We start from the raw sequence: 22,970 nt of genomic DNA, 5'->3' as shown, positions 1-22,970 counted from the left end.
TAACCTGAGACTGTCTCCAAACTTCTATTTACATGAGAAAAATAAAACTGCTAATTTGTTTAAGCCACTGTCTTTCTGGGTTCTTTTACAGCTGAATGCAGTTCTTCAGGGCTACATGGGACTCCCAAGGGCAGTGGCTTCCTAAAGGGTGATGCTGGTTGGTTCATGAAGTTTTCACTGGTACTTGGTAGGTGAGAAAGAATAAGTAGCAGTCAGTTTTTCATAAAGGAAATTTATTCAAGTTTTTGGTACTGAGATTATGCCCTTCCAGATCCTTTGATATTATAATGTCCTCTCTTTCATGAGATGATGGTGCTAATTTATGATGCTGGTTATCTCTAAAATCCTTACTTAAAAATTAAATTCTGACCACTGTATAATGAATCTCTAAATATATTTTTGGAAAAATGTATACTTAAAATGTATACTTAAAAATACTTAGTAGTAACTAATTTGCCCATCAAAATTGGATATTTATATGTGCCTGGAAAAAAAACTCACTGTTTTTCCTTACTTGAACACTTACCGTACTTCTGTGACCAGATGTGTGGGTTTTCCATATTAAACAATTTTTATATTAACTGCCTGGAGTTAGTGCAGACCTACAGGTTAAGGGTCTTAATGCTAATTGCAAGCAGTGGGTCCCCAGGTTACCCACTGTCATGGCAGTCTGAGAGCAGATTGGAGAAGAATTCCCAGACACAGAGCATTTCAGGAGAGAGTGAGTTTATTAAGAACAAATAGCAGAGATGATGTGGGCACTGCAAGCACAGAGGGCCAACCTCCTGAGACCAGGGACAGTTGACCAGACACTGTTAGAACACCAGGCTGGCTCAAGGGAGAGCCAACGCTTTTTGTGCGTTAGTAGCCAATTTTTATAGCCTCAAGACAAAGAAAATTCCTGCTGGAAGGTTGGCATTAGGTGATTGGTTAGGGTGCTATAGACTGAGTACTAGGCTGGGCATTTTTGAATAATATGGAGCTTCCCAGGTGGCACAATGGTAAAGAATCCACTTGCCAACGCAGGAGACACGAGACTCAGGTTTGATCCCTGGGTCGGGAAGATTCCCTGGAGCAGGAAATGGTAACCCACTCCTGTATTCTTGCCTGGAAAATTCCAAGGACAGAGAAGGCTGGTGGGCTACAGTCCATGGGGTTGCAGAGTTGGACATGACAGAGTGACTATGCACACACATTAGGTCAGGAAACTTGCTGGTGATGATCAGGGGACATCAACTTTGGCAACAGTTATGAAGGAGCTCAGTCAATTTCAGAGGTGACCTTGGTTCTGGGCTCCCCTTCTCAGGCCTTGATGCAAGGCCTCACACCTGTGGCCTTGGAATAGGCCTCTACACCAATGACTTCTGCCTGACTCAGCTTACAAATTGGAGGTTCCCACAATCCCCTCCTTTGGTTTGATAGTTTGCTCACAGAACCCAGGAAAACAGTTAACTTACTACTGTTGGCTAATATACAAAGGACATTTTAAAGGATGCAAATGAACGGCCAGATAAAGAGACACATAGGGTGAGGTCTAGAAGGGTCCCAGGTGCAGAAGCTTGTGTCCACCTGGATTTGGGGGCACACCACCCTCCCAGCACATGGATGTATTCACCAAACCAGAAACTCTCCACACCTAGTTCTTTGGGTATTTTTATGGAGGCTTCATCCATAGATGAAAATTGACATGAATTGATAGTCAATGATTGATTAGTAACTGTGTTTCTTGTCCCTCTCCTCTCTATGGAGAACGGGGGTTAGGGATGAAAGCTCCAGGCTTCTGATCATGGCTTGCTTTCTTTTTTAATATCTATTTACTTGGCTGCACCGAGCCTTAGGCACAGCATATGAGATCTTCAGTTGCAGCACGCGCACCCTAAGTTGAGGCATGTGGGATCTAGTTCCTTGACCAGGTATTATCGAACCTGGGCCCCCTGCACTGAGAGTGTGGAGTCCTAGCCACTGGACCACTAGCAAAGTCCTGGTAAGCACTGTTCAATACTTAGAGGAGGAAAAATTCTGATGTTCATTCTAACCCCAATACCCCAAAAGTTAGCACATGAAGTCAAGACTCCCAGCAGCCCGCCACAGGCTGACAGTAAAACATCAAAGAAGCTGAGGTCAAAGTCATGAAGTACAGACACAGACATTATTATTATTTGCATTTTGTATTTATTTTGCAACCATTAGATTCAGCTGCCCACAGTCAGGTCACCAAAGACAAATTTTCAGACTCACTATGAATCCAAACCAAAGTTCACACTGTTTGCCACTTGAGGATGGCAAGGGGAGCAGTGGCTCATCTGGGTAATCTGTACACAAGCCAGAGAAAAGCACCCCAGTTAGGATGGAACCACCTCAGGGATTAGGGCGTGCCTAATGTGAAGCACACCACGTGAGTGTGAGAAGCAAATGCCAGGCACCAAAGTAGCCTCCCATCCCCTTGTATTTCTCCCCAAATTAGCGCACAGTCACAATGACAACCAACAGCATAATGAAGAGCTGAATGATATGGGTCTCAACCACATCTAACTCTCGTTTGTTAAATAGGAGATGATCAGGCTTCAGTGTGGCACCACCCAGATGTTGGGTGTTGGGGCCATTCCATCCGTCTTCCTGATGGCTTTGGTTGTTCTGCTTTTCTGCAGCGGATGCCATGTCCAAAAGAGCCACACTCCAAAACCCATCGAAGAGAACTGAAGAGCAAAAAGAGTCACTCTCAAGACAAAGATTCCCCCAATACAGGAAGGATTCAGAGAGATAACTTCGACACCAGAGCAGTCTGCAGCCACCAGCTCTCCAAACCTAGAGCTTTGAGTCCTGATTTACAGGTTACAGGGAAGACTTACTGCTAGATCAGAGATGACATTTTAAAGTTTTTCTCCATTTCTTTGGAAACCCAGTGACTTCCTCGGACACAGATCCCAAAGCTACCTTCACCCAGTCTCCTCAAATTCTTCTTTGTGACTGCTCTGTTTGGTGCTAGAGAAGAAAAGATAAAAGAAAATATGGAAGGGACTTTCCTGGTGGTCCAGTGGTTAAGACTCCACACTTCCACTGCAGGGCACACAAGTTTGATCCCTGGTCATGGAGCTAAGACCCCACATGCTGCACACACAGTCAGAAAGAAAATAAAAAGAAATATGAAGGGACAGAAAAAGATTCAGGAGCTGAGAGATGACTGTGTTTATTTAAACACAAGCTGGAATCAAGATTGCCAGGAGAAATATCAATAACCTCAGATATGCAGATGATACCATCCTTATGGCAGAAAGTGAAGAAGAACTGAAGAGCCTCTTGATGAAAGTGAAAGAGGAGAGTAAAAAAGTTGGCTTAAAGCTCAACATTCAGAAAACTAAGCTCATGGTATCCAGTCCCATCACTTCACGGCAAATAGATGGGGAAACAATGGAAACAGTGACAGACTTATTTTCTTGGGCTCCAAAATCACTGCAGATGGTGACTGTAGCCATGAAATTAAAAGATGCTTGCTCCTTGGAAGAAAAGCTATGACCAACCTAGACAGCATATTAAAAAGCAGAGACATTACTTTTCCAACAGAGGTCCATCTAGTCAAAGCTATGGTTTTTCCAGTAATCATGTACAGATGTGAAAGCTGGACAATAAAAAAGGTTGAGCGCCAAAGAATTGATGCCTTCAAACTGTGGTGCTGGAGAAGACTCTTCCAAGTCCCTTGGATAGCGAGGAGATCAAACTAGTCAGTCCAAAAAGAAATCAACCCTGAATATTCATTGGAAAGACTGGTACTGAAGCTGAAGCTTCAATACTTTGGCCACCTCATGTGAAGAGCTGACTCATTAGAAAAGACCCTGATGCTGGCAAAGATGGAAGGCAGGGTGAGAGGGGTCAACAGAGGATGACATGGTTGGATGGCATCACTAACTCAATGGACATGAGTTTGGGCAAGCTCCAGGAGATGGTGAAGGACAAGGAAGCCTGGTGTGCTGCAGTCCATGTTGTCGCAAAGAGTCGGACACGACTAAGCAACTGAACAATGACAAGCTTAAGGCTATACAGGGGACAATGGCAGGATATGAGGTGGGATAAGTAGATTAGGGGTAGTTTGTGGCAATACAGGGAGTTTGGGTTTTCTTATTTAGATGACAGGAGGCCCCAAAAAAAAAAAATTAGTTTTTAAGTAGAAGAGTGATGCAGTCAAAGGCTCAGTCAGATTTATAAATTTTAAAGACCCTCATAGCTACATAACACACACTGGTGGCTCAGCAGGTGAAGAATCTGCCTGCAATGCGGGAGACCTGGGTCAATCCCTGGGTCGGGAAGATCCCCTGGAAGGGAATGGCAACCCACTCCAGTATTCTTAACTGGAGAATTCCATGGCTACAGTCCATGGAATCACAAAGTGTCGGACACGACTGAGCTACATATAGGATAAATCAGAAGGAGGAAAAGAAATGAGACAGAGAAACCCATCAAGCTATTACCATAGTCTAGATGTGAGATGATCAGGTCCTTAACGCTGAGTATGGTACTAATAGGGCAGATTTGAGAAATATTTCCAAGGTAGCATAGACAAGCCCTGCTGGCAGATAAGATGTGGATGATAAGAGGAAGGAATCTACATTGATGCTGAGGTTTCTAGCTTGAGTGGCTAGGTAGATTTCTTTTTTTTTCATCCATGCTTTGTGGCTTATGGAATCTTAGTTCCCTGAATGGGTATTGAACCTGGGCCCTCAGCAGTGAAAGTGTAGAGTCCTAACCCTTGGACTACCAGGAAATTCCTCCGTAGATTTCTTAATTTATCCAACAAATACTGATGGAGGACTCATGTGCCAGGCACTAGATATGATAATAAGGCAAACATGGTTCTAACTCTGAAGAAAATTACAGTCCAGCAGGGGAAACTATGGGATTAGCAAATATATAAAACATAATTTATGCAAGGGACAATGAAAAGAGAAGTCGCTCAGTAATGTCTGACTCTCTGGGACCCTGTGGACTGTAGCCTACTCGGAGAAGGCAATGGCACCCGACTCCAGTACTCTTGCCTGGAAAATCCCAAGGGTGGAGGAGCCTGGTAGGCTGCAGTCCATGGGGTTGCTAAGAGTCAGACATGACTGAGCGACTTCACTTTCACTTTTCACTTTCATGCATTGGAGAGGGAAATGGCAACCCACTCCAGTGTTCTTGCCTGGAGAATCCCAGGGACGGGGGAGCCTGGTGGGCTGCCGTCTATGGGGTCGCACAGAGTCGGACACGACTGAAGTGACTTAGCAGTAGGCTCCTCCATCCATGGGATTTTCCAGGCAAGAGTACTGGAGTGGGTTGCCATTTTCTTCTCCAGGGGATCTTCCCGACCCAGGGAATCGAACCCAGGTCTCCCGCATTGCAGGCAGACGCTTTACCATCTGAGCCACCAGGGAAGCCAGGTACGACGAAAGGGCATGATAAAGAATCAAACCTGGTCTGGAGTCAGGAGTGGATGGTACTGCCATTCACTAAGACAGGAAAATGTAAGAAGATCTAGTTGTTGGGCAGATGAGTTTAGTTTTGAACATGATGAATTTGTGGCATCTGTTGGTATACTTGGTTGAGGATTTGCAAGAAATGGGAACTTGGAAAGACAGGTAGAGATATGGTCAAACCCAGGAAAGATGAAGGAATGTGGCAGAGAGGGGTTCCTAACGCATGGCCTTCCTCCTAAGAGAATGAGCCAGGCCTCCCTGAGGACCTCATCAGGGGAAACGTCACAATCAGGGTCAGCATTTAAGCACACCACAAAGGTGATGCTGAGGCAGGGGAGATCTGCCTAAATCTACCTGCTCTAGAAAAGGGAAAAGCTGCCAACCAAATAGCTGTAAAAAGTGGTTGGAGAAGGGTGGATGGTATAATGTGATGGAAGGACAGAACCTAAAGTCCTGATTGGCCTTCTGGTAAACATTGGCGTTGGGTTCTGAAATGCCAAGTAAAGGTAAGGACAAGCCAGCCCACAGGGAAGTCATGAAAAATTATGTTTTTCTCATCTTTCTAGCTGTCTGTTCCAAATTAATGTCAAGACTGGACAACGACATGAAGACAGAAAATTCCCTCCTCCCACTGCTAACTGTTACTAGGTGGCCTGTGGGGCAGAGGCTGGAATTCCTGGCACTTAGGCTGAGGATAGCAAGTAAGATACCTTTTGGGCCAGATGTGGTCCATAATGTCACCATCAGCCAAGGCTCCTTCGCCACTTTCAGGCCTAAGACTTGACTCCTGGTCACTTCTGGTTCCCCACTGTGGTAGCCCCTCCCTGGTATGCCCTGCTCCCCTCCTGGCCCCATCCTTGCATCCAAGCTGGACAATGTCAAACCACTGCCTCATCTGAGGTATTCTAATCAGAAGTTTCCAAAGTCATGATTCTCTCTTTAACTTAGCAAGGCCTGCTAGTCTGTGTGATGCAGGAGATATAAAGTTGGACTGTGGGGGACTTTCCTGGTGGTCCAGTGGCTAAGACTCCCTGCTCTCAATACAGAGGGTAGGCCTGGGGATTCAGTCCCTGGTCAGGGAACTAGATCCCATATGCTACAACAAAAATCAAAGAGCCTGTGTGCTGCACCTAAGACTTGGAGCAGCCAAATAAATTAAAAAAAGAAGAATTCATTGGGCTGTAAAATCTGGGAAGGTAAGGACCTATCTCCATTATTCACCAGTTGCCCAGTCCTCAATGAACAACAAGAGTTTCCAAGCAACTTGGCAAATGATCCAAGTTTTGAATGCCATGTGGTATGTATATAATCCTCCCTTGTTCAAAATCAAGCTTTCCCCAAATGCCTGCTGAGTGCTGGGGCTATAATGGTAAATAAATCTCTGACCTCAAGGAACTCTCAGTCTATGAAATCACAGTTAATAAGAAAATGGCCATAAAAGAGAAACATACAAAGAGCTCTACCACAGCCCAGAGAAATAAGTAAGTAATATTATCTGGAGAAGTAAAGCAAAACTTCATCAAGGATAGAATATCTGAAGTAGGTCCTGAAGAATAAATAGGAAGTTTCCAAGCAGACAAGGGAGGAAAAAGCATACTCTAGAACTTAAAAAAAATCTTCAAATATTTTATTTTAATTTTTTAATCTTTTTTATGCCATGCTGCACAGTTTGTGGGATCCTAGTTCCCCAACCAGGGATTGAACCTGGGCCCCAGCAGTGAAAGCACTGAGTCCTACCCACTGGACTGCCAGGGATTTCCCTTCAAAGATTTTAAAGTAACATTTCCAGTAATTAAAGGTAGTTTGGAACTTTTATTACTAGATTATTGTGAGTGCACGGTGGATAAAACAGGTAAGTACTTATGTGAGGGGTTTCCCAAGTGGTGCAGTGGTAAAGAATCCACCTGCCAATGCAGGAAATGCAGGAGACTTGGGTTCATTCCCTGGGTCAGGAGATCCCCTGGAGGAAGAAATGGCCACCTACTCTAGTATTCTTGCCTGGAGAATCCCATGGACAGAAGAGCCTGGTAGGCTGCAGTCCATAGGGCCGCAGAGTCGGACACTACTGAGCATCTGAGCACACACTTATGTGGCAGTCCAATTCTATCACCAATGGTATCAGTGAGAAGTGAAATCTTCAACACAGGAGAAAGGAGATATGAATATATGATAAAAGCAATTTAGTAAGAACTCTGTAGTACTGAACAGGAATTGGGAGTATCAGTATGAACTCACATATGTTCCATCAAGCAAACAACAGCCATACACACTGAAAAGGCCTGAAAACAATGACCAAGCCAATTGCAACGAGCAACACTAGCATCCAGATTGTGACCTGAAAATTCCATTCCCCACTGAATGGAACCAGGAGTCCTTAGAGAAATGGCTCAGTCTGGGTCTGGAACAGGAAAAGTTCAAAATGAGCCGAGAACATTTGGTTATAACAGACAGCAAGGCAGTTAACAGAGACTCCTAGAGTTGTGCCAACAAGACCCAGGGGCCAACTGGTGTCCAAATATAGGACAATCTGAGCATCAGTAAGCATAATATTTGCAATGGTCTGAAGCTAATTGGTCATTGCTGCAGAGTCCTAGTGAACCAACTACAATTTTGAAAGCAGGTAAAAAAGAAAACAATCATTTATCTTGCTTTTCTTATACATAAACTATATCAATGGACACCCAAACAGATGAAAGGAAATTTTTATTAAAGAAATATTCTAGTTAATAAAGGAAGAAAGATAGAATTGAAATATGACTGTTTTAAAACCCCTACTGAATCAATGAATCTAAGCATAGCTTATTAATGGCTTCTAATATCAGAGAGATAATTAGACATTATGAGTTTATGGATGGAAGAATTTTACAGCACACATCAAGTAGTCTTGCCAAAAAATCATATCTGAATCTGATCAAACCTTCAGATACAACCATCAATTCACAGAAAACAGAGGACAGAGTTATATGTTAAATGATACCATGGAGAAACAATCAGCAAAATCCACGATAAATGAGCTTTCAACAAATAAATGGCAAAAGGAAAGAGAAAGAGAGAGATGGAATAGAACTCTATAATTTAAAAGGCATTTAAAGGCAATTATCCTGCAATTAAAAAGGAAAAAAAAAAGGCATTTAAGGTGCCTTCCCATTTAAGGTGGTCTAGTGGCTAAGACTCTGCATTCCCAATGCAGGGGGCTTGGGTTTGATCCCTGGTCAGGGAACCAGATCCCACATGTTGCAACTAAAACAGCCCGTATGCCACAAAGAAGACCAGAGGCCCTGCCTGCTGCAGTGAGGAGCCAGTGCCATCAGATACATACATAAATAACTTTAAAAACAAATAAAAGGCATTTGAGAGATACACTACCCAACTGCAATATGAAATTCAAACACTGAATGTATTTGATATTAAATAATTATGATTTTTGAAATGTGGGTATGGTACTATAGCTAGGTTTTGAAAAGAGTGTATATATACACACATATATATGTACATACACATATATATATACACATACATATATATATATATATATATATTTTTTTTTTTTTTTAAGATTGTTTTAGCCTTTTATGTTTATTTTTGGCCACACTATGTGGCTTGTAGGATCTAGTTCCCTGACCAGGGATCAAACCCAGGTTCATGTCATTCAAAGTGCAGAATCCTAACCACTAGACTACCAGGGAAGTCTCTGAAAAGAGTATCTTTTATAGATACAGAATATAAATGTTTATGTATGAAAGAACAGGATGTTCTATATTTGCTTCCAAACAATACATGGGAAAGAGATGGAGAATATACGGGTATATGGATGAGATAAGACTGGCTGTGAGTTGACAACTGTTGAAAGTAAAAGAGGGGAAGGGTACTTAGGGATTCATTATACAATTCAGTCTATGAGAGTGAAAGAGGAGAGTGAAAATGCCAGCTTAAAACTCAACATTAAAAAAATCAAGATCATGGCATCCAGTTCCATCACTTCATGGCAAGTAGAAGGGGAGAAAGAGGAAACAGTGACAGATTTTATTTTCTTGGGCTCCAAAATCACTGCGGACGGTGACTGCAGCCATGAAATGAAAAGACACTTCCTCCTTGGAAGGAAAGCTATGACCAACCTAGACAGCATATTAAAAAGCAGAGATATCACTATGCCAACAAAGGTCCATATGGTCAAAGCTATAGTTTTTCCATTAGTCATGTATGGATGTGAGAGTTGGTCCATAAAGAAGGCCTGCCACCACCAAGTCGCTTCAGTCGTGTCCGACTCTATGCGACCCCACGGACTGCAGCCTACCAGGCTTCTCTGTCCATGGGATTCTCCAGGCAAGAACACTGGAGTCAGTTGCCATTCCCTTCTCCAACGCATGAAAGTGGAAAGTGAAAGTGAAGTCACTCGGTCGTGTCTGACTCTTAGGGACCCCAATGGACTGCAGCCTACCAGGCTCCTCCGTCCATGGGATTTGCCAGGCAAGAGTACTGGAGTGGGGTGCCATTGCCTTCTCCAAAGAAGGCTTAGGGCTGAAGAATTGATGCTTTTGAATTGCTGTGCTGGAGAAGACTCTTGAGGGTCCTTTGAGCTGCAAGAAGATCAAACCAGTCAATCTTAAAGAAAATCAACCCGGAGTATTCACTGGAAGGACTGATGCTGAAGCTGAAGTTTCAATACTTGGGCCACTTGATGTGAAGAGCCAACTCACTGGAAAAGACCCTGATGCTGGGAAAGATTGAAGGCAAAAGAAGAAAGGGACAGGAGAGGATGAGATGGTTAGATAGCATCACCAACTCAATGGACATGAATTTGAGCAAACTCTGGGAGATAGTGGAGGACAGAGAAGCCTGGAGTGCTACAGTCCATGGGGTCACAAAGAGTCAGACACAACTTAGTGACTGAACAACAACAACACATTTTCCACTAAATAAATCAAATAAAAGAATAAAAAGTTATTGTGTTAACCCACTTGCCATTGCAGGTTCTTCCAACTTTCCTCAAAGAAAGGGAACAAAGAAGAAAACTGAGAAATAGCCCAGGAATTGAAAATGGGTTCTCTGGGAAGGGACACTGCAGACGTGGTGTGGAAAAGAATATTAGCTATGCTAGTATTAGCTATGCTGTGAAATCATGCAGTTTGGATGCTGTGTTAAAGGGGATTATAGCACTGAGTTAAAGCCGATTTCAGAATAAAAGAACGGATGTGTATAAACCTAGTAAAAACATTTGAAGTTTTGGCTTATGAAATGAACTCTTGACATGAGTGAGTGAAAGGATAATTGCATATAAACCCTGGGTATCAAATCAGGAGGGTTTTAATTACAAAGGAGTTTCCTGAAGCCCTCTGCTCATCTCTTAATAAAGCCCATATCACACAGCAGTATAATTATATGCCAGTCGCCCTCCTCTGGATAGAACCACTTGTCATTGCCCCTGGGCAGGCAGCCCCAGTCTGGATTCGGTCCTTCAGACCCTCCATCCCTCAAGCCAAAGTAAGATGCCCTAGGTTCACCAGGGTCCTGGCTCAGAAGAAACGGCACTGGCTCTAAGGTGATGTGCTGTGTGCTTAGTCACTCAGTCACGTCCAGCTCTTTTTACCCCATGGACTGTAGCCCACCAGGCTCCCCTGTCCATGAGGATTCTCCAGGCAAAAATACTGGAGTGGGTTGCCATGCCCTCCTCCAGGGGATCTTCCCAACCCAGGGATTGAGCCCAGGTCTCCTGCATTGCAGGCGGATTCTTTACCATCTGAACCACCTGATAAATATAAAATAGGAAGGAAAGAACAAAGGAAAGAAGAAAGTAAAACATTCTTTAAAATATCCCAATGACTTATGTAGGGGTAGCATCCCTGATTACAAGTAATCGGAGGCTCCTCTATGATCCTGAGGTTCCAGGGAGAGAAGGGGTTAATGCTTTCCCAGCAATCCCTTTCAGGCTAAGCCTTCCGATGCACAGATTTACATGAGGAAGGTTACCTGCAAGATAAAAAGTCATTCCTTTTCCCGAAAGCTGGGAGTCCAGAGATTACAGTGGGAGGCACAGTCAGCTCATAAATCTTCAGGGTTCAGGGCTCTGGGCAGCCCTTCTCATTGACAAAGCAACTGATGCTTCTGCCAGGGAGGCTCCAAAGAAACTGCTTGTCACTATCTCATTTAGAGACTTGACACCAGCACCCTTCGATAGTTCAGCTGGTAGAGCAGAGGACTGTAGAGGTAATTCGAGACTGGATACTCAAATGGAGACACTGACACCCAAGTTTATAGATGTGAGCAAAGCCCAGAGACATCGAACCTGTGAAAATCAGGATGGGAGGTCAGCAAGGGCCCTGAGGGCTAGGCTCTTCCCAGATGCCAGCTTCTGACTCTCTTAAGGTTGACAGCACCTGGGACACTTGGTCTGGAGACATCATAACCAAACTGTATGAAGGAACTGAAGTCCCAGCCCAGGAGCAGGCTGCGGGAGCCCCTCTCCAGGTTGATGTCAGGTGTTCCGAGGCGAGGCAGACAGCCAGACAGCTATGTGTCCTCCACCTCTGTCCCTCTGCAGCTGAGCTTAGGTTTCCTTGTTCGAGGTGATGTGAGTCCACAGCACATGGCAGTGTCTCAATGAATGGCCTGCATCTTCACTCTCCCAAAAACCACAGAAAGCCAACTGCTCTTCCGAAAAACGGGCAATCAGTTGCTTCTGCTCAAGCAAGACCCTCTCTGTGAAGTCTTCCCCCAGGCCAAGTGAGCCAGTGTTTCTGTGCTCCCACAGTGCCCATCAACTAACAGCTTGGCCATGGCACTTCTCACAGAGACTGGCCCACCGCCTGGTCCTTATCTGATGAGCTGTTTTACCCATGGACCAAAGTGCCTTGAGGCAGACTGTAGCTGATTTTCTAGGTCCCCAGTGCCTCAAATAAACTTCAAGTGAGAGTGTAAATGGTGATCCAGGACTCAGCAAGCCAAGACACCTCTGGGTAAAAGCCCATATCCTGACTCTTGCCTGAATCCTACAAAGTCACCTCCATCTACTCAACAGTAATGAAGCATTTGCTCTGTCTGTGCCAGGTGGGCATTAAGCCAAGACCTGGGAGTGTGAGTGAAACAAGAGTTCCTTCCCCGTGGACCTCAGATCCTGCCCTGAGGCTTTCTCTGCTAACAGTTAATGGAGTCCATTTGCAGGATGAGCTGGACAAGCATGCAGACAATTTAATAGTTATGCAAACAAGCTACCACATGTTCATTCTAAGGCAGTGGGATCCAAAAAACAACCCACTGAGGTAGTGGAAGGAAAATAGAACGTCTATGAATATTTCTCTTTCATTAAAAAGTAAGGAATTAAGCTTTAGTAGTTACTACATGGATTGACAACAGTCTTTGTAAACGCTTCAAATATACACCTATCACTGCAGGTATGTGCCTGTGGCAGACAGGCTCCAAAAGGAGGGGATATATGTATATGTACAGCTGACCCACTATGCTGCATGGCAGAAATTAACACAACACTGTAAAGCAACTGCACTCCAATTAAAAAGAAAAAAAGACTTCACCTTCAAAATGCAGGTGGTGCAGGTTTGATCCCTGGTCGGGGAACTAAGATTCCACATGCCTTGTGGCCAAAAATCCAGAAGAGAAGCAATATTATAACAAATTCAATAAAGACTTTAAAAATGGTCCCAAAAAATCTTTTTAAAAAGTGACATATAATAGAGAGCTTAATGGGATCACAAGGTAAGCAATGACTGCTGGAAGGGAAGGAACACTTCAGATGACTAGGTTGGCTAGTGCAAAGGCAGGATGCGTTCCGGTGATGGTAGCAACTCAGCAAGGCTGCAGGCTCGGAAACTGAGGCCTGGGAGGGCGAGGCGAGAGACCAGCCGAGGAGGATCAGGGTCTTCTTCCTGTACTCTGACACCCTAGGCTAACCACCGACAGTGGAATCATCAAAGAGGCCGGAAAACAAACCAGGCAGGAGAACTGGTAACCTTCAGAGAACTGCATGAGTAATTAAAGAGAGGTCATACTCAGGGTCTGAGGCCAGCCTGACAAGTCACAGAGAAACTGGAGAGAACCATCAGACTGTAATCAAATGGAATAAATCTATATTGTGCTGCCAGGGAGGGGACAGGGAGTAGAAAGATGCTGGAGCCAAAAGGCAGGAACTCCTCTTACAGAAAAATCTGGGAGCTCATGTTTCCCAAATGGATAAAGCCAGATGAGTGAAAGTGAAAGTGTCAGTCGCTCAGTCAAGTTTCCCAAACGGATAAAGCCAGATGAGTAGACTTTCCCACTGAAGCCTCAGCAAGAGGGACATACACATGGACACGTGTGTGCACACACACCACACTGGATCACGCTGATGGATAAAAGGGTCCAGGCCTCTTGATGTTTGATGTTAACAACAGGACTGACATCCCTGCCCATTGTTACTGTACCTCACAGCGAGAAGATGAAAGATATTTTCTTGCTTTCCTCTTTAGCTGGACTTGGCTGCTACAACTGTTTGGTTTGGGGCAGCTGTGCTTGTTAGGAGATGGTCCATCTCTGGTGCATCAAAAAAGTAGGCCTGCAGGAAAGGGAGACCCAGGAGGAGAGTTAAAAAATAATGGTCCAGGTAAATGTCCTAGACTCCATGCTAAGAGCTCTTCTGGGCTCTCGTGGCCCCTACATTTCCCCCACCACTCTGGTCATCACTGAACTGTCTCTATTTCTGTCTTGTACTTGACTGCATGCCTTTTAAATGTTTGCTACCATTTATTAAGCACTTGCTACCTATGACTCAATCTTCATAACAGTCTGGTGGGGTTGTTCTCATTACTCTCATCTGACAGATGAAGAAACTGAGGCTCAGGGAGGCTGTCATTTGATCAGGCACACCCGGCAGCAAGAGATGCGGGCAGGACTCACTGGTCCGTCTTTCCAATTGCAAAGCTCAAGTTGTTCATCACCACAATCTCTCCTCCGAAGACCATGTCCTTCTTGTCTCTGCATCACCAGCCCCTCATGTAGGGCCTGGCACACTATATAAACAATCAATACTTAATGAACTGAACCAAGACAGGCTGCTGCTAAACCACTCGGCTCCCTCTAAAGACCTTTCAAAGAAAGTGCTAGGCAGCCTCTACCTCTTAATTCTTCAGCCTGGAAATGAAAGGTTTGATAAATGCTTCCACTCACCATCTACAATTTAACTGTCAAAAATCAGAAGGAGGTGGAAGACTGGACAACATTAAGGAGGATCTTCCCACCTGTTTTGGTGTCTGAGAAGCCTAATGTGAGCCCAGGAAAATACCAGTCTCATAGCCTTGAATGAGGGTTGTTCGAAGGACAGGTGAACCCATTAATAAATCCGTGACCACCGCCTGCGCTTCATTCCTGCCTGGAGCAGGGACCTCAGGAAGGTGAAAAAGATAAAAAATCAGTAAGAACCATCTCACCAGCTCTACCCTCTATCAGCCAGAAGGGGGCGCCAACACATCGCACTGGAGTTTCCCCAAGGCACTTTCTATTTCAAGTTAGCGCTTCAACAGTCCATTTCAAAAAGTTTCTAGCAGCAGCCTCCCTCTAGTTTGTCATGTCCCTGGAGAAATGCTATTAGTTTTGAAAGCCTTCCTCCCCAGAGCCCCTTCCAGCAGCTCTGCTTTCTTAAGAAGGAGAAGAATGGCACTAACCCGAGCAGAGGTCAGTCCACACTGCTCGCGTTTGACCCCTCCAGTTATCTCGCGCGTGCTCTGGGCCAAGACGCCCCCAGGATGCAAGAACTGCAACTCTCTTCCAGGCTCCTGGAGGAAACCCTCACCAGACAGAACAAGCCGGGAAGCCCAGGTTCTAAACCTGGCTCTGCTAGGAACTCACACTATGACTTTGGACAAGTCTTATCTGCAGAATGAAAGAGCTGTAAAAATAATCTCTAATTAATTTCACAAACAACAGGACACAGACATTCTATCCGTAGCTGTAACCACCTCAAACATAGGCTTGCATGCATGCTCAGTCGCTTCAGTAATGTCCGACTCTGTGAACCAACAGATGGTAGCCTGCAGAGGAGCCAAACACAGGTTTGGGCATCTCCAAACATACCAGCCAAGAACGCACCCTCTACTCTAGTGCCTCCTTAGTCATCCTTGCCAGGCGTATTCCAGGATCAACTTAGATCATGTGCAAGTACAAGCACCAAGGAGCCCTCGGCAGGTGTGGGGCTGTCATATACTTCACTGCCCTGAGGCAAACACACCAATTCATGTTTCCTGTTGGAGAGTAGAAGGCCAAGCTGTCCAGTTCACCCGGTGCCCCTCAGCTCAAATAACTCCCCCGATACTTTTTCTCCCATACAATGATGATAACTGCATGCATCATTCATCCTTACAACAGCAAAAATGCTACCATGTCTTTACTTCTTCTAAGTGAGGAGGTAGGGTCCACCTGCTGCTGCTGCTGCTGCTAAGTCACTTCAGTTGTGTCCGACTCTGTGTGACCCATAGATGGCAGCCCACCAGGCTTCCCGTCCCTGGGATTCTCCAGGCAAGAACACTGGAATGGGTTGCCATTTCCTTCTCCAACGCATGAAAGTGAAAAGTGAAAGTGAAGTCGCTCAGTCATGTCCGATAGGGTCCAGAGGGGCAAGCTAATAAGCAAAAATGCAAGCAGTGATGGAGCTGAGACTAAAGCCTGTCTCCTAATGTCTGCCTCCACCCTCCTCCATTGTGCAACTTCCCCAGAAGAGAACGGAGGCGGCCGACTCCAGGGTGGACAACAGAACCCCAAGCACGGTGGTCTCCTGGCTAAACAGACAGTTCCCCTTCCTCCAGGAGAGAAAACTGTGCTTCCCTTCCAAGAAGTCCTGTACCTGCGATTAGGTGCCTGCTCCACCGTCCAACCTGCCCCATTTCTCAGAACCCTCAGAACTGGACAGGGCAATGTCTTTTCTCCTGCCTCCTTCTCCCCTCCAACTTCTTAACCAGGCATGTGTGTGTGTGTGTGTGTGTGTGTCTCTGTGTATGGGTAAGAAGTTCAGAAGAAAGATGGGAAGCCACCAGGGAGAGGCATCAATGAAAGGGCACTGCCCTTTTTTGTGACCCGGGACCACTCTTACTGGGGAACTCGGCAGAACAGGCCACAGAGTGGCCCTGGCAATTTCTGATAACCCAGGCCTCTTTTAATAACTTCTTTACATCTGAAAAAACTATCACAGTATGTGAAGGGTTTTCACAGCCATTTCATCGAGTCTCACTAAAGCCCATGAAGTATAAATCTCCCTAACAGAAAAGGAAGCCCAGGCACTCAATGCCAAGAAGTTCCCAGTCCAGTGTTCTACTTGGTTATGATGCTCTCTTTTAGAAAACTGCTGAGTAGTAAGATGGGCAGGTAAACCCTAACTTCAGTGTTGTTTACCCCAAGAGGGAGTAGTAGGCACAGGAGGTAAAAGATCCTAGCCACAGGTACCAAATTAAATGTGTTAACAACACTACCTCCCTGCTCTGCAGCCCTGTCTGCCTTGCTCCTCTCTATTCTTTACAGAACTGAACATGGCAATACCTTTCTTCTGCCTCCTTTCCTTCACCAACTTCTTAACAAGGAACGTAACACACACACAAAATTCTAAACAGAGATGGGAAGATGCCAGGGAGAGGTGTTACATCGAGAGTCAGTTTCAATGCAAAGCACATTCTTCCTCAGCAGACAGGAGGGTCACAGCATTTGAACGCATCAGTCCAGAGGTTCCAAGTACCAAACATGAAGAGTGTCACTGTGCTGTGAGTCCTCTGTCTCAAGGGGTTAAAGCTTAGGCACATGTAAAACGCATGTCAACCAACCCTGTGTTTCAGAACTTGGCGCTTTCTAGGAGACTTGTTGAATGATAAAGTACTGGGATCTTATTAAAGCACTCAATGAGACTATGATTGTCTAGAGAAAATATTAAAGATCGAATAGTGCCAAAGATATATTAACTCCTGCTGCAAAGCCTGACCAACGGTCTGGCCATGTGCTATGTGGACATCTTCCTATGGGCATCAACGACCTTAACATTCTTGGACTCAAAATTTTTAAAAAACCTATACCAGGCCTGGTTAAGGCTATTGGCAGCAAATTTCATACACAGTGTGTATAGAAATTAAAAAACCGTATCTCATTAAGATCAAAGGAAATGGACCTAACTTATGGGCATTTATGGGACAAGTTCTAGGTTAAGTGCTTTATCTGTATTATTTTATCCTCAGAACAGTTTTCTGTGGCAAGAACTATTATACCCACGTTACAGATTAAGAGATCCAGAGAAGTTAGGTTCCCTGCCCAAGTTCACACAGCTGGTGAGTGATAGAGCTGATCTTTAACCTGGATGTGTCTGACTCAAAAAGTACATGCTCTTCCTAAAAAGATACCCAAACACATTAAACATTGTTTTAAATGTTGTTCATCTTAAAAATAACTTCTCTTTTCTTTTTTGACTTCATTCTCAAGTTCTCCATCTAAATATGTGCAAAAACCCAGCAAAGGCATGCAGAGGTGGAACTCCCGGACCCCTGCTCCCCAGCCTTAAGTGAAGACACTCATTCATCCCTACTTCCTCTAGCCAGACACCAAATATCAACCAAACTTCAGAAATCAGGTAAAGTCAGAAAAAAAAGAAATTAGGTAAACTCAGAGATTACAACCAAATTCTCATGACTGTTATTTCTCATCCGGCAGAGCCTATTTAAAACAATATTTATTCCAGGGAGCCAGCTTTTAAAGAACCATGGTGTCTGACAGTTTGAGGTCTTAGCGTGGCATCTAAAGCACACCAGAAGAGCATCGGAATGAGACCGTACCAAGCAGCCCACAGAAAGCAGCATGTGAAGCAACACAATCGTCACAATCGTGGCCAATGCGATGCGTCGGTTGTCCTCACGAACAGCTGGCCAAAAGGTCATTGCCAAGACAGAGCCCGAGATGGCCAGGGCAATCATAACTAGAACCCAGCGGACCGCTTTCTGGGGGATGATCCACAGTATCTGAAAGAAAAGGAGGGCGGGGAGGGTTTGCTCAGAGTGGCATTTGTTCCTTCCAGGCACACGTGCTCATAAAGGCCTGGGCGCCCATCAGCAGTGGAGCCCTTGCTGCCACCTGGGTTTCCGAGCACAGCCCACAGAAATCCCACCCGTGTGCAGACCGAGGCGGACGCTTCCCTAATGAAGGGCCCAAGATGCATGGAAGGAACTAGGCTCCCCGGCCCCCATTCCCAGAAAATTTCTAAATTCTGGGGTTATTTTTTCAGATGCACATCAGTGTTAGGTTAGAAATAATGATGCCAGCTGAGTGATTGTGGCCTCATTCAGAGTAAGTGTGGTACTTACTGCCGTGGGGATATAAATGAAGAGTGAATATCCATAGACGCATACAATCTCCAAAAATGAATAGGAAACGATGTTCATAACTTTACTGTTTCTCCATACAAGGAAACCCCAGAGTGCGAGAGGAACCAGCCAGGCGTAGGCATAGATGATTGTGGCTGCGATGGACACTGAGGGCGAGAAGACACAAGTTGCAGTTCCACTGTCGCGCTACTTCTGGGACCCCCTGGACTCACTCCCTGCAGGGGTGTCCATCTGCCTCACTGGGTCAGGGGGTGATGTCTTACTGGTTTCGGTCCCTGAGCCTGGCAAGGTACCCGATAAGCGGCAGATGCTCGATAAATGTGCCGAATCCATGTGCCTTCAGCATCTGTCTTTGTGATGATGACTAGCAGTCTCTCCTATGGCTTCTATAATTCACTTTATGACTAACAACTAATAGTATTAAACGACTGAATTATGTACTGAAATACTTCCGAGACCCACACTACAAGTATTTAAATACACGGAGCATTTCAATCATACAAAAGTCAACTATCCCCTTGGAAGAACACGTCCTCTTTCCTAATATAACAAAAGCTGACACTGATTTCTTTAGCAAATTTATGAAAATACCCTGGGAACAGATTAACTTGTTCTGTGTGCTATTTAGAGTTCCTTCTGTCTCTGAAACAGGGAGTTTCAGCTCATTGATGAATTGCTTAAAATAGTCTCCAGTTCCACTTTCTTCTTTAAATAATTCTTGTCTCTGTGGTGCAAATGCTACTGAGTGACTCCTCAGAGCAGCAGCATTCACTGCATTACTTACTGTCCGTCCCTCCTCCTTCCCAGCAGCAGCATGCCCTGGAGGGTTCACTTCACTCTTCTGGAGTGGAGGATCGTAAGTGTGGCTCAGTCCACAACACCAGCCCTTCCCACATGAAAATCAGCAGGTAATCCGTCAAATGCTCTTGGCAAGAAAAAAGCACTCCTAGCAACCATGGCCAGGCTCTGGGTAAGACATGTGATTGTCCAAAACATTCTCCAGCTCCCAGAGCAGTTTTTTCATATAAGTAACTCTGTCACTAAGTCAAATGTAATTTTGCTGATCTACTGCCTTTTTCTTGAATAAGGAAAGGAAGAGGTAGGAAACTGCTGCTATGACGATGGCTGTCCACCGGGTGTCAGGCGTTACAGTGAGTGCTTTACTGAGAGGTGACTCTGTATAACGATCAGAGCTACAGACTGTATATACAGACGCTGATCCTAGCTCTGCCACTTGCCGTTTAGTCACCAAGTTGTGTCTGATTCGTTGCCACCCCATGGGCTACTGCAGCCCGCCAGGCTGATCTGTCTGGGGGATATCCCAGGCAAGAATTGCTGGAGTGGGTTGCCACTTCCTTCTTCAAGGGATCTTCCCAAGCCAGGGATTGAACCCAGATCTCCTACCTGGCAGGTGGGTTCTTTACCACTGAACCACCTCGGATGCCCAGGTCTGTCACTTATATTAATAGATGAGTGGTGAGTTACTTAACTTTCCTGCCTCAGTATCCTCATCTGTAAAATGGGAATAATAACAGTGCAGTACCTTATAAGACTATTAGAATTAAATGAGTAAAAACAGGTATGTTTAGAACACTGACTGATAAATAATTAATGCCCAATCAAGAATAAGCTTTTTATACTGTTAAGTGATATATAAATATATTATTTCATATAAACTATATCTTTACTCTAGAGATGAGGAAATAAGATCAGAGAGCTAAGTGGTTTGGTTAGGGTCAAATAATTAATAAGTGGAGAAGCAGGATCTGACCTTGGATGTGTCACTTATACTCTTTACATAAAATGGAAAAATATTGACTGATTGAGTCAATGATGACCTCACTAGCATATATATCCCTAGACACCCTGACACTGGGATGCCCAGTCCAACAGGAGTAAGAACAGACAAGGACCCCCGCCCCCTGCCCTCCCAGCTTCCCTCCCAGCTTCCACACCCCCAGGTAGGGTGACTCACTCCTCTTTGTCAATATACTTCTACAGACCTCTGACACAGAAATTAACACAAGCCATTCATTACAGCAATATCCAGTTACCTATTTTTGTTTACTTAACCACTGAACTACTTGAAGGCAGACTGATAGCTCATGGATAACAATGATTGAGTTAAATTTAAACCAAGGTCACTTGACAAATGGAGTTGGGACTGACTCCATAATGGAGGAGAGAAGGGAAAACAGGCACGGAGAGCCGAGGGGAGGAAAGGAAGGCTACATGGACACACACACAGGTAAAAACATTATTCCGTAGACACACAGGTATGGGTACATACATATACGGCAATAGTTCATTTTACTGAATCCTTTTTGTACAAGGCACTATTCTAACCTCTTTATAGACATCACTTCTTTATTCTTACAATAGCCCTATAATATAGACATTTTTATTCCCATTTCACTGACAAGGAATCTGAGGTCAAGAGAGATGAAATAATTTGCCCAACAAGGTAGAAGCTGGTGAGTAAAGTGGGAGGCAGAAGCCGATGGCTGGGGGCCCGAGCTCATGCTCTTACACAGCTTCTCAACAGGAGAGCAGGCCGTGAGGGACAGAGCAAGGGAGGGAGAGGACAGAGAAAGGGGCAAAGGCCGATCTCCTGTTCAGCCAACCACTCCTACCTTGGGTGGCTGTCATCTGCAAGTCCCTAAAAGCTGTTTTTTTGCCCCCAGCTATCCAGTACTGCCACATGAAAGGAAGTTTTGTTTATTTTTTTGACTGCACTGCACAGTTTGTGGGATCTTAGTTCCCCAACCAGGAATCAAAGCCAGGCCCCCAGCAGAGGAAGCACAGTATCCTAACCCCTGGACCACCAGGGAAAGTCCCTAAAAAGGAAGTTTTAAAATAAGAATGTCACCCACAAGCCCATCCTCACCAGGACACTTTCACCTCTGCATTCTCCCTTCTCGGCTCTGACCGTCTGCAGACTTCTCTTTAACAAAACTGCTACCAGCACTGGCATAAGTTTGGATTACGAGTTCTCCACGTTGTTCTAAGTGCTTCATAATTAATGGCTACAGACATAGCTAGCTGAGTCACCATGCCTTAAATAACAAGGCCCCTACTGCTGCTAACAGTTGGATAATACAAATAACGCTACAGTGGAGACTTTTCTACACACTGCTTTTTACTTATTTTGTACATTTTTCTTTGGAGACATTCTGATTGCTACGGGGCCTTGCCTTACAGTGTACCAGAAGAGTACACAGATTCACAATATTGTGGATATACTTAATGCCACTGAATCGCACGCTTAAAAATGGTTAAAATGCAACATTTTAGGTTATTTTAACAAAACAAAAGATAAAAAGACTATGTGGATTTATATGGACAGATGATTAGTTTTGAACCCTGATACAGGAAAATGGGCTGCAGGACCTACAGACAGGGGTCCAAGAACTCACAGTTACCAACTGACAGCATTCCAAGTAAGTCAAGCTATTCACCAACCTTTTCGGAATTCGGGCACATAGTGGTATGTCTTCTCTCCCAGATGGATTAAGAAGTTGGAAAGATTCCCACTGATTGCTATGGCAAAGACCAATGTGGCACATATCCAAAAGGGGCCTGCAAAGCAAACCAGAAAACTCAGACAAGAAAATGACAAACCAGCTTCATGGAAGCAATGGAAAATGAACTTGAGATGGAATCAGTATTGTTAAGTGGGAATTTTCTTTTTAAAAGGTCAAATACACACTCAGACAGTGGGGATTGAAATGCACAAAACAAAAACACCTTCCTCAATTAGGTGAATGAAGACACTGATTTATTTATATGTCTCTTGTTGGAAGATCATCCAAAAAAATTCATGGACACAGGATACAGGAAGCAAAGGTTACTTCCTTGACATAAGTATCAAATGTTAATGCCAGAGAAAAATATAATTAAAATTATATAGGTCCTTTGCTGTCTAAACAGAGGAGCAGGGCAAGCTTTAAGAAAGAGTTCATTTAATCTAACAAATCACCATGGGTGTCTGTGTGAGTGCGCATATAAGGCTTTCTTTTTTTCTTTTTTTTTTTTTAATGAAAAAGTAATACACACACACAGTGCATTGTTCAAAAGGCACAAAAGGGGATACAGAGAAAATTAACCTTCTTTCCTCTCCACTCCCTAGCTATTCATTCTCCCACAGAACTCACCACCATAACCAGTTTCTGGTGAACCCTGCCAGAGATTTCTA

The 22,970-nt window shown here is 44.5% G+C and overlaps 1 protein-coding gene across 7 annotated transcripts in view; it reads right to left on the bottom strand.

Moving 5' to 3' along the window:
- Positions 1 to 2,149: 2,149 nt before the first annotated feature.
- YIPF1 (Yip1 domain family member 1) overlaps positions 2,150 to 22,970 on the bottom strand; it is a 44,239-nt gene continuing 23,418 nt past the window's right edge. For 2 of the 7 annotated variants that reach the window (XM_055585825.1, XM_055585820.1), the window contains exons 6-10: positions 22,238 to 22,354; positions 18,755 to 18,921; positions 18,230 to 18,412; positions 13,856 to 13,986; positions 2,150 to 2,696 (exon numbers count right to left, since the gene is read on the bottom strand). In XM_055585825.1, coding sequence (XP_055441800.1) covers positions 13,897 to 13,986; positions 18,230 to 18,412; positions 18,755 to 18,921; positions 22,238 to 22,354 — 557 coding nt within the window. In that variant the 3' untranslated portion in view covers positions 2,150 to 2,696; positions 13,856 to 13,896. The other 5 variants (XR_008716004.1, XM_055585822.1, XM_055585824.1 and 2 more) reach the window with 5 other exon arrangements.

The sequence above is a fragment of the Bubalus kerabau genome, chromosome 6, assembly GCF_029407905.1.
Source record: "Bubalus kerabau isolate K-KA32 ecotype Philippines breed swamp buffalo chromosome 6, PCC_UOA_SB_1v2, whole genome shotgun sequence".
Classification (NCBI taxonomy): domain Eukaryota; kingdom Metazoa; phylum Chordata; class Mammalia; order Artiodactyla; family Bovidae; genus Bubalus; species Bubalus kerabau.
This window is presented reverse-complemented; position numbering and strand designations above follow the sequence as displayed.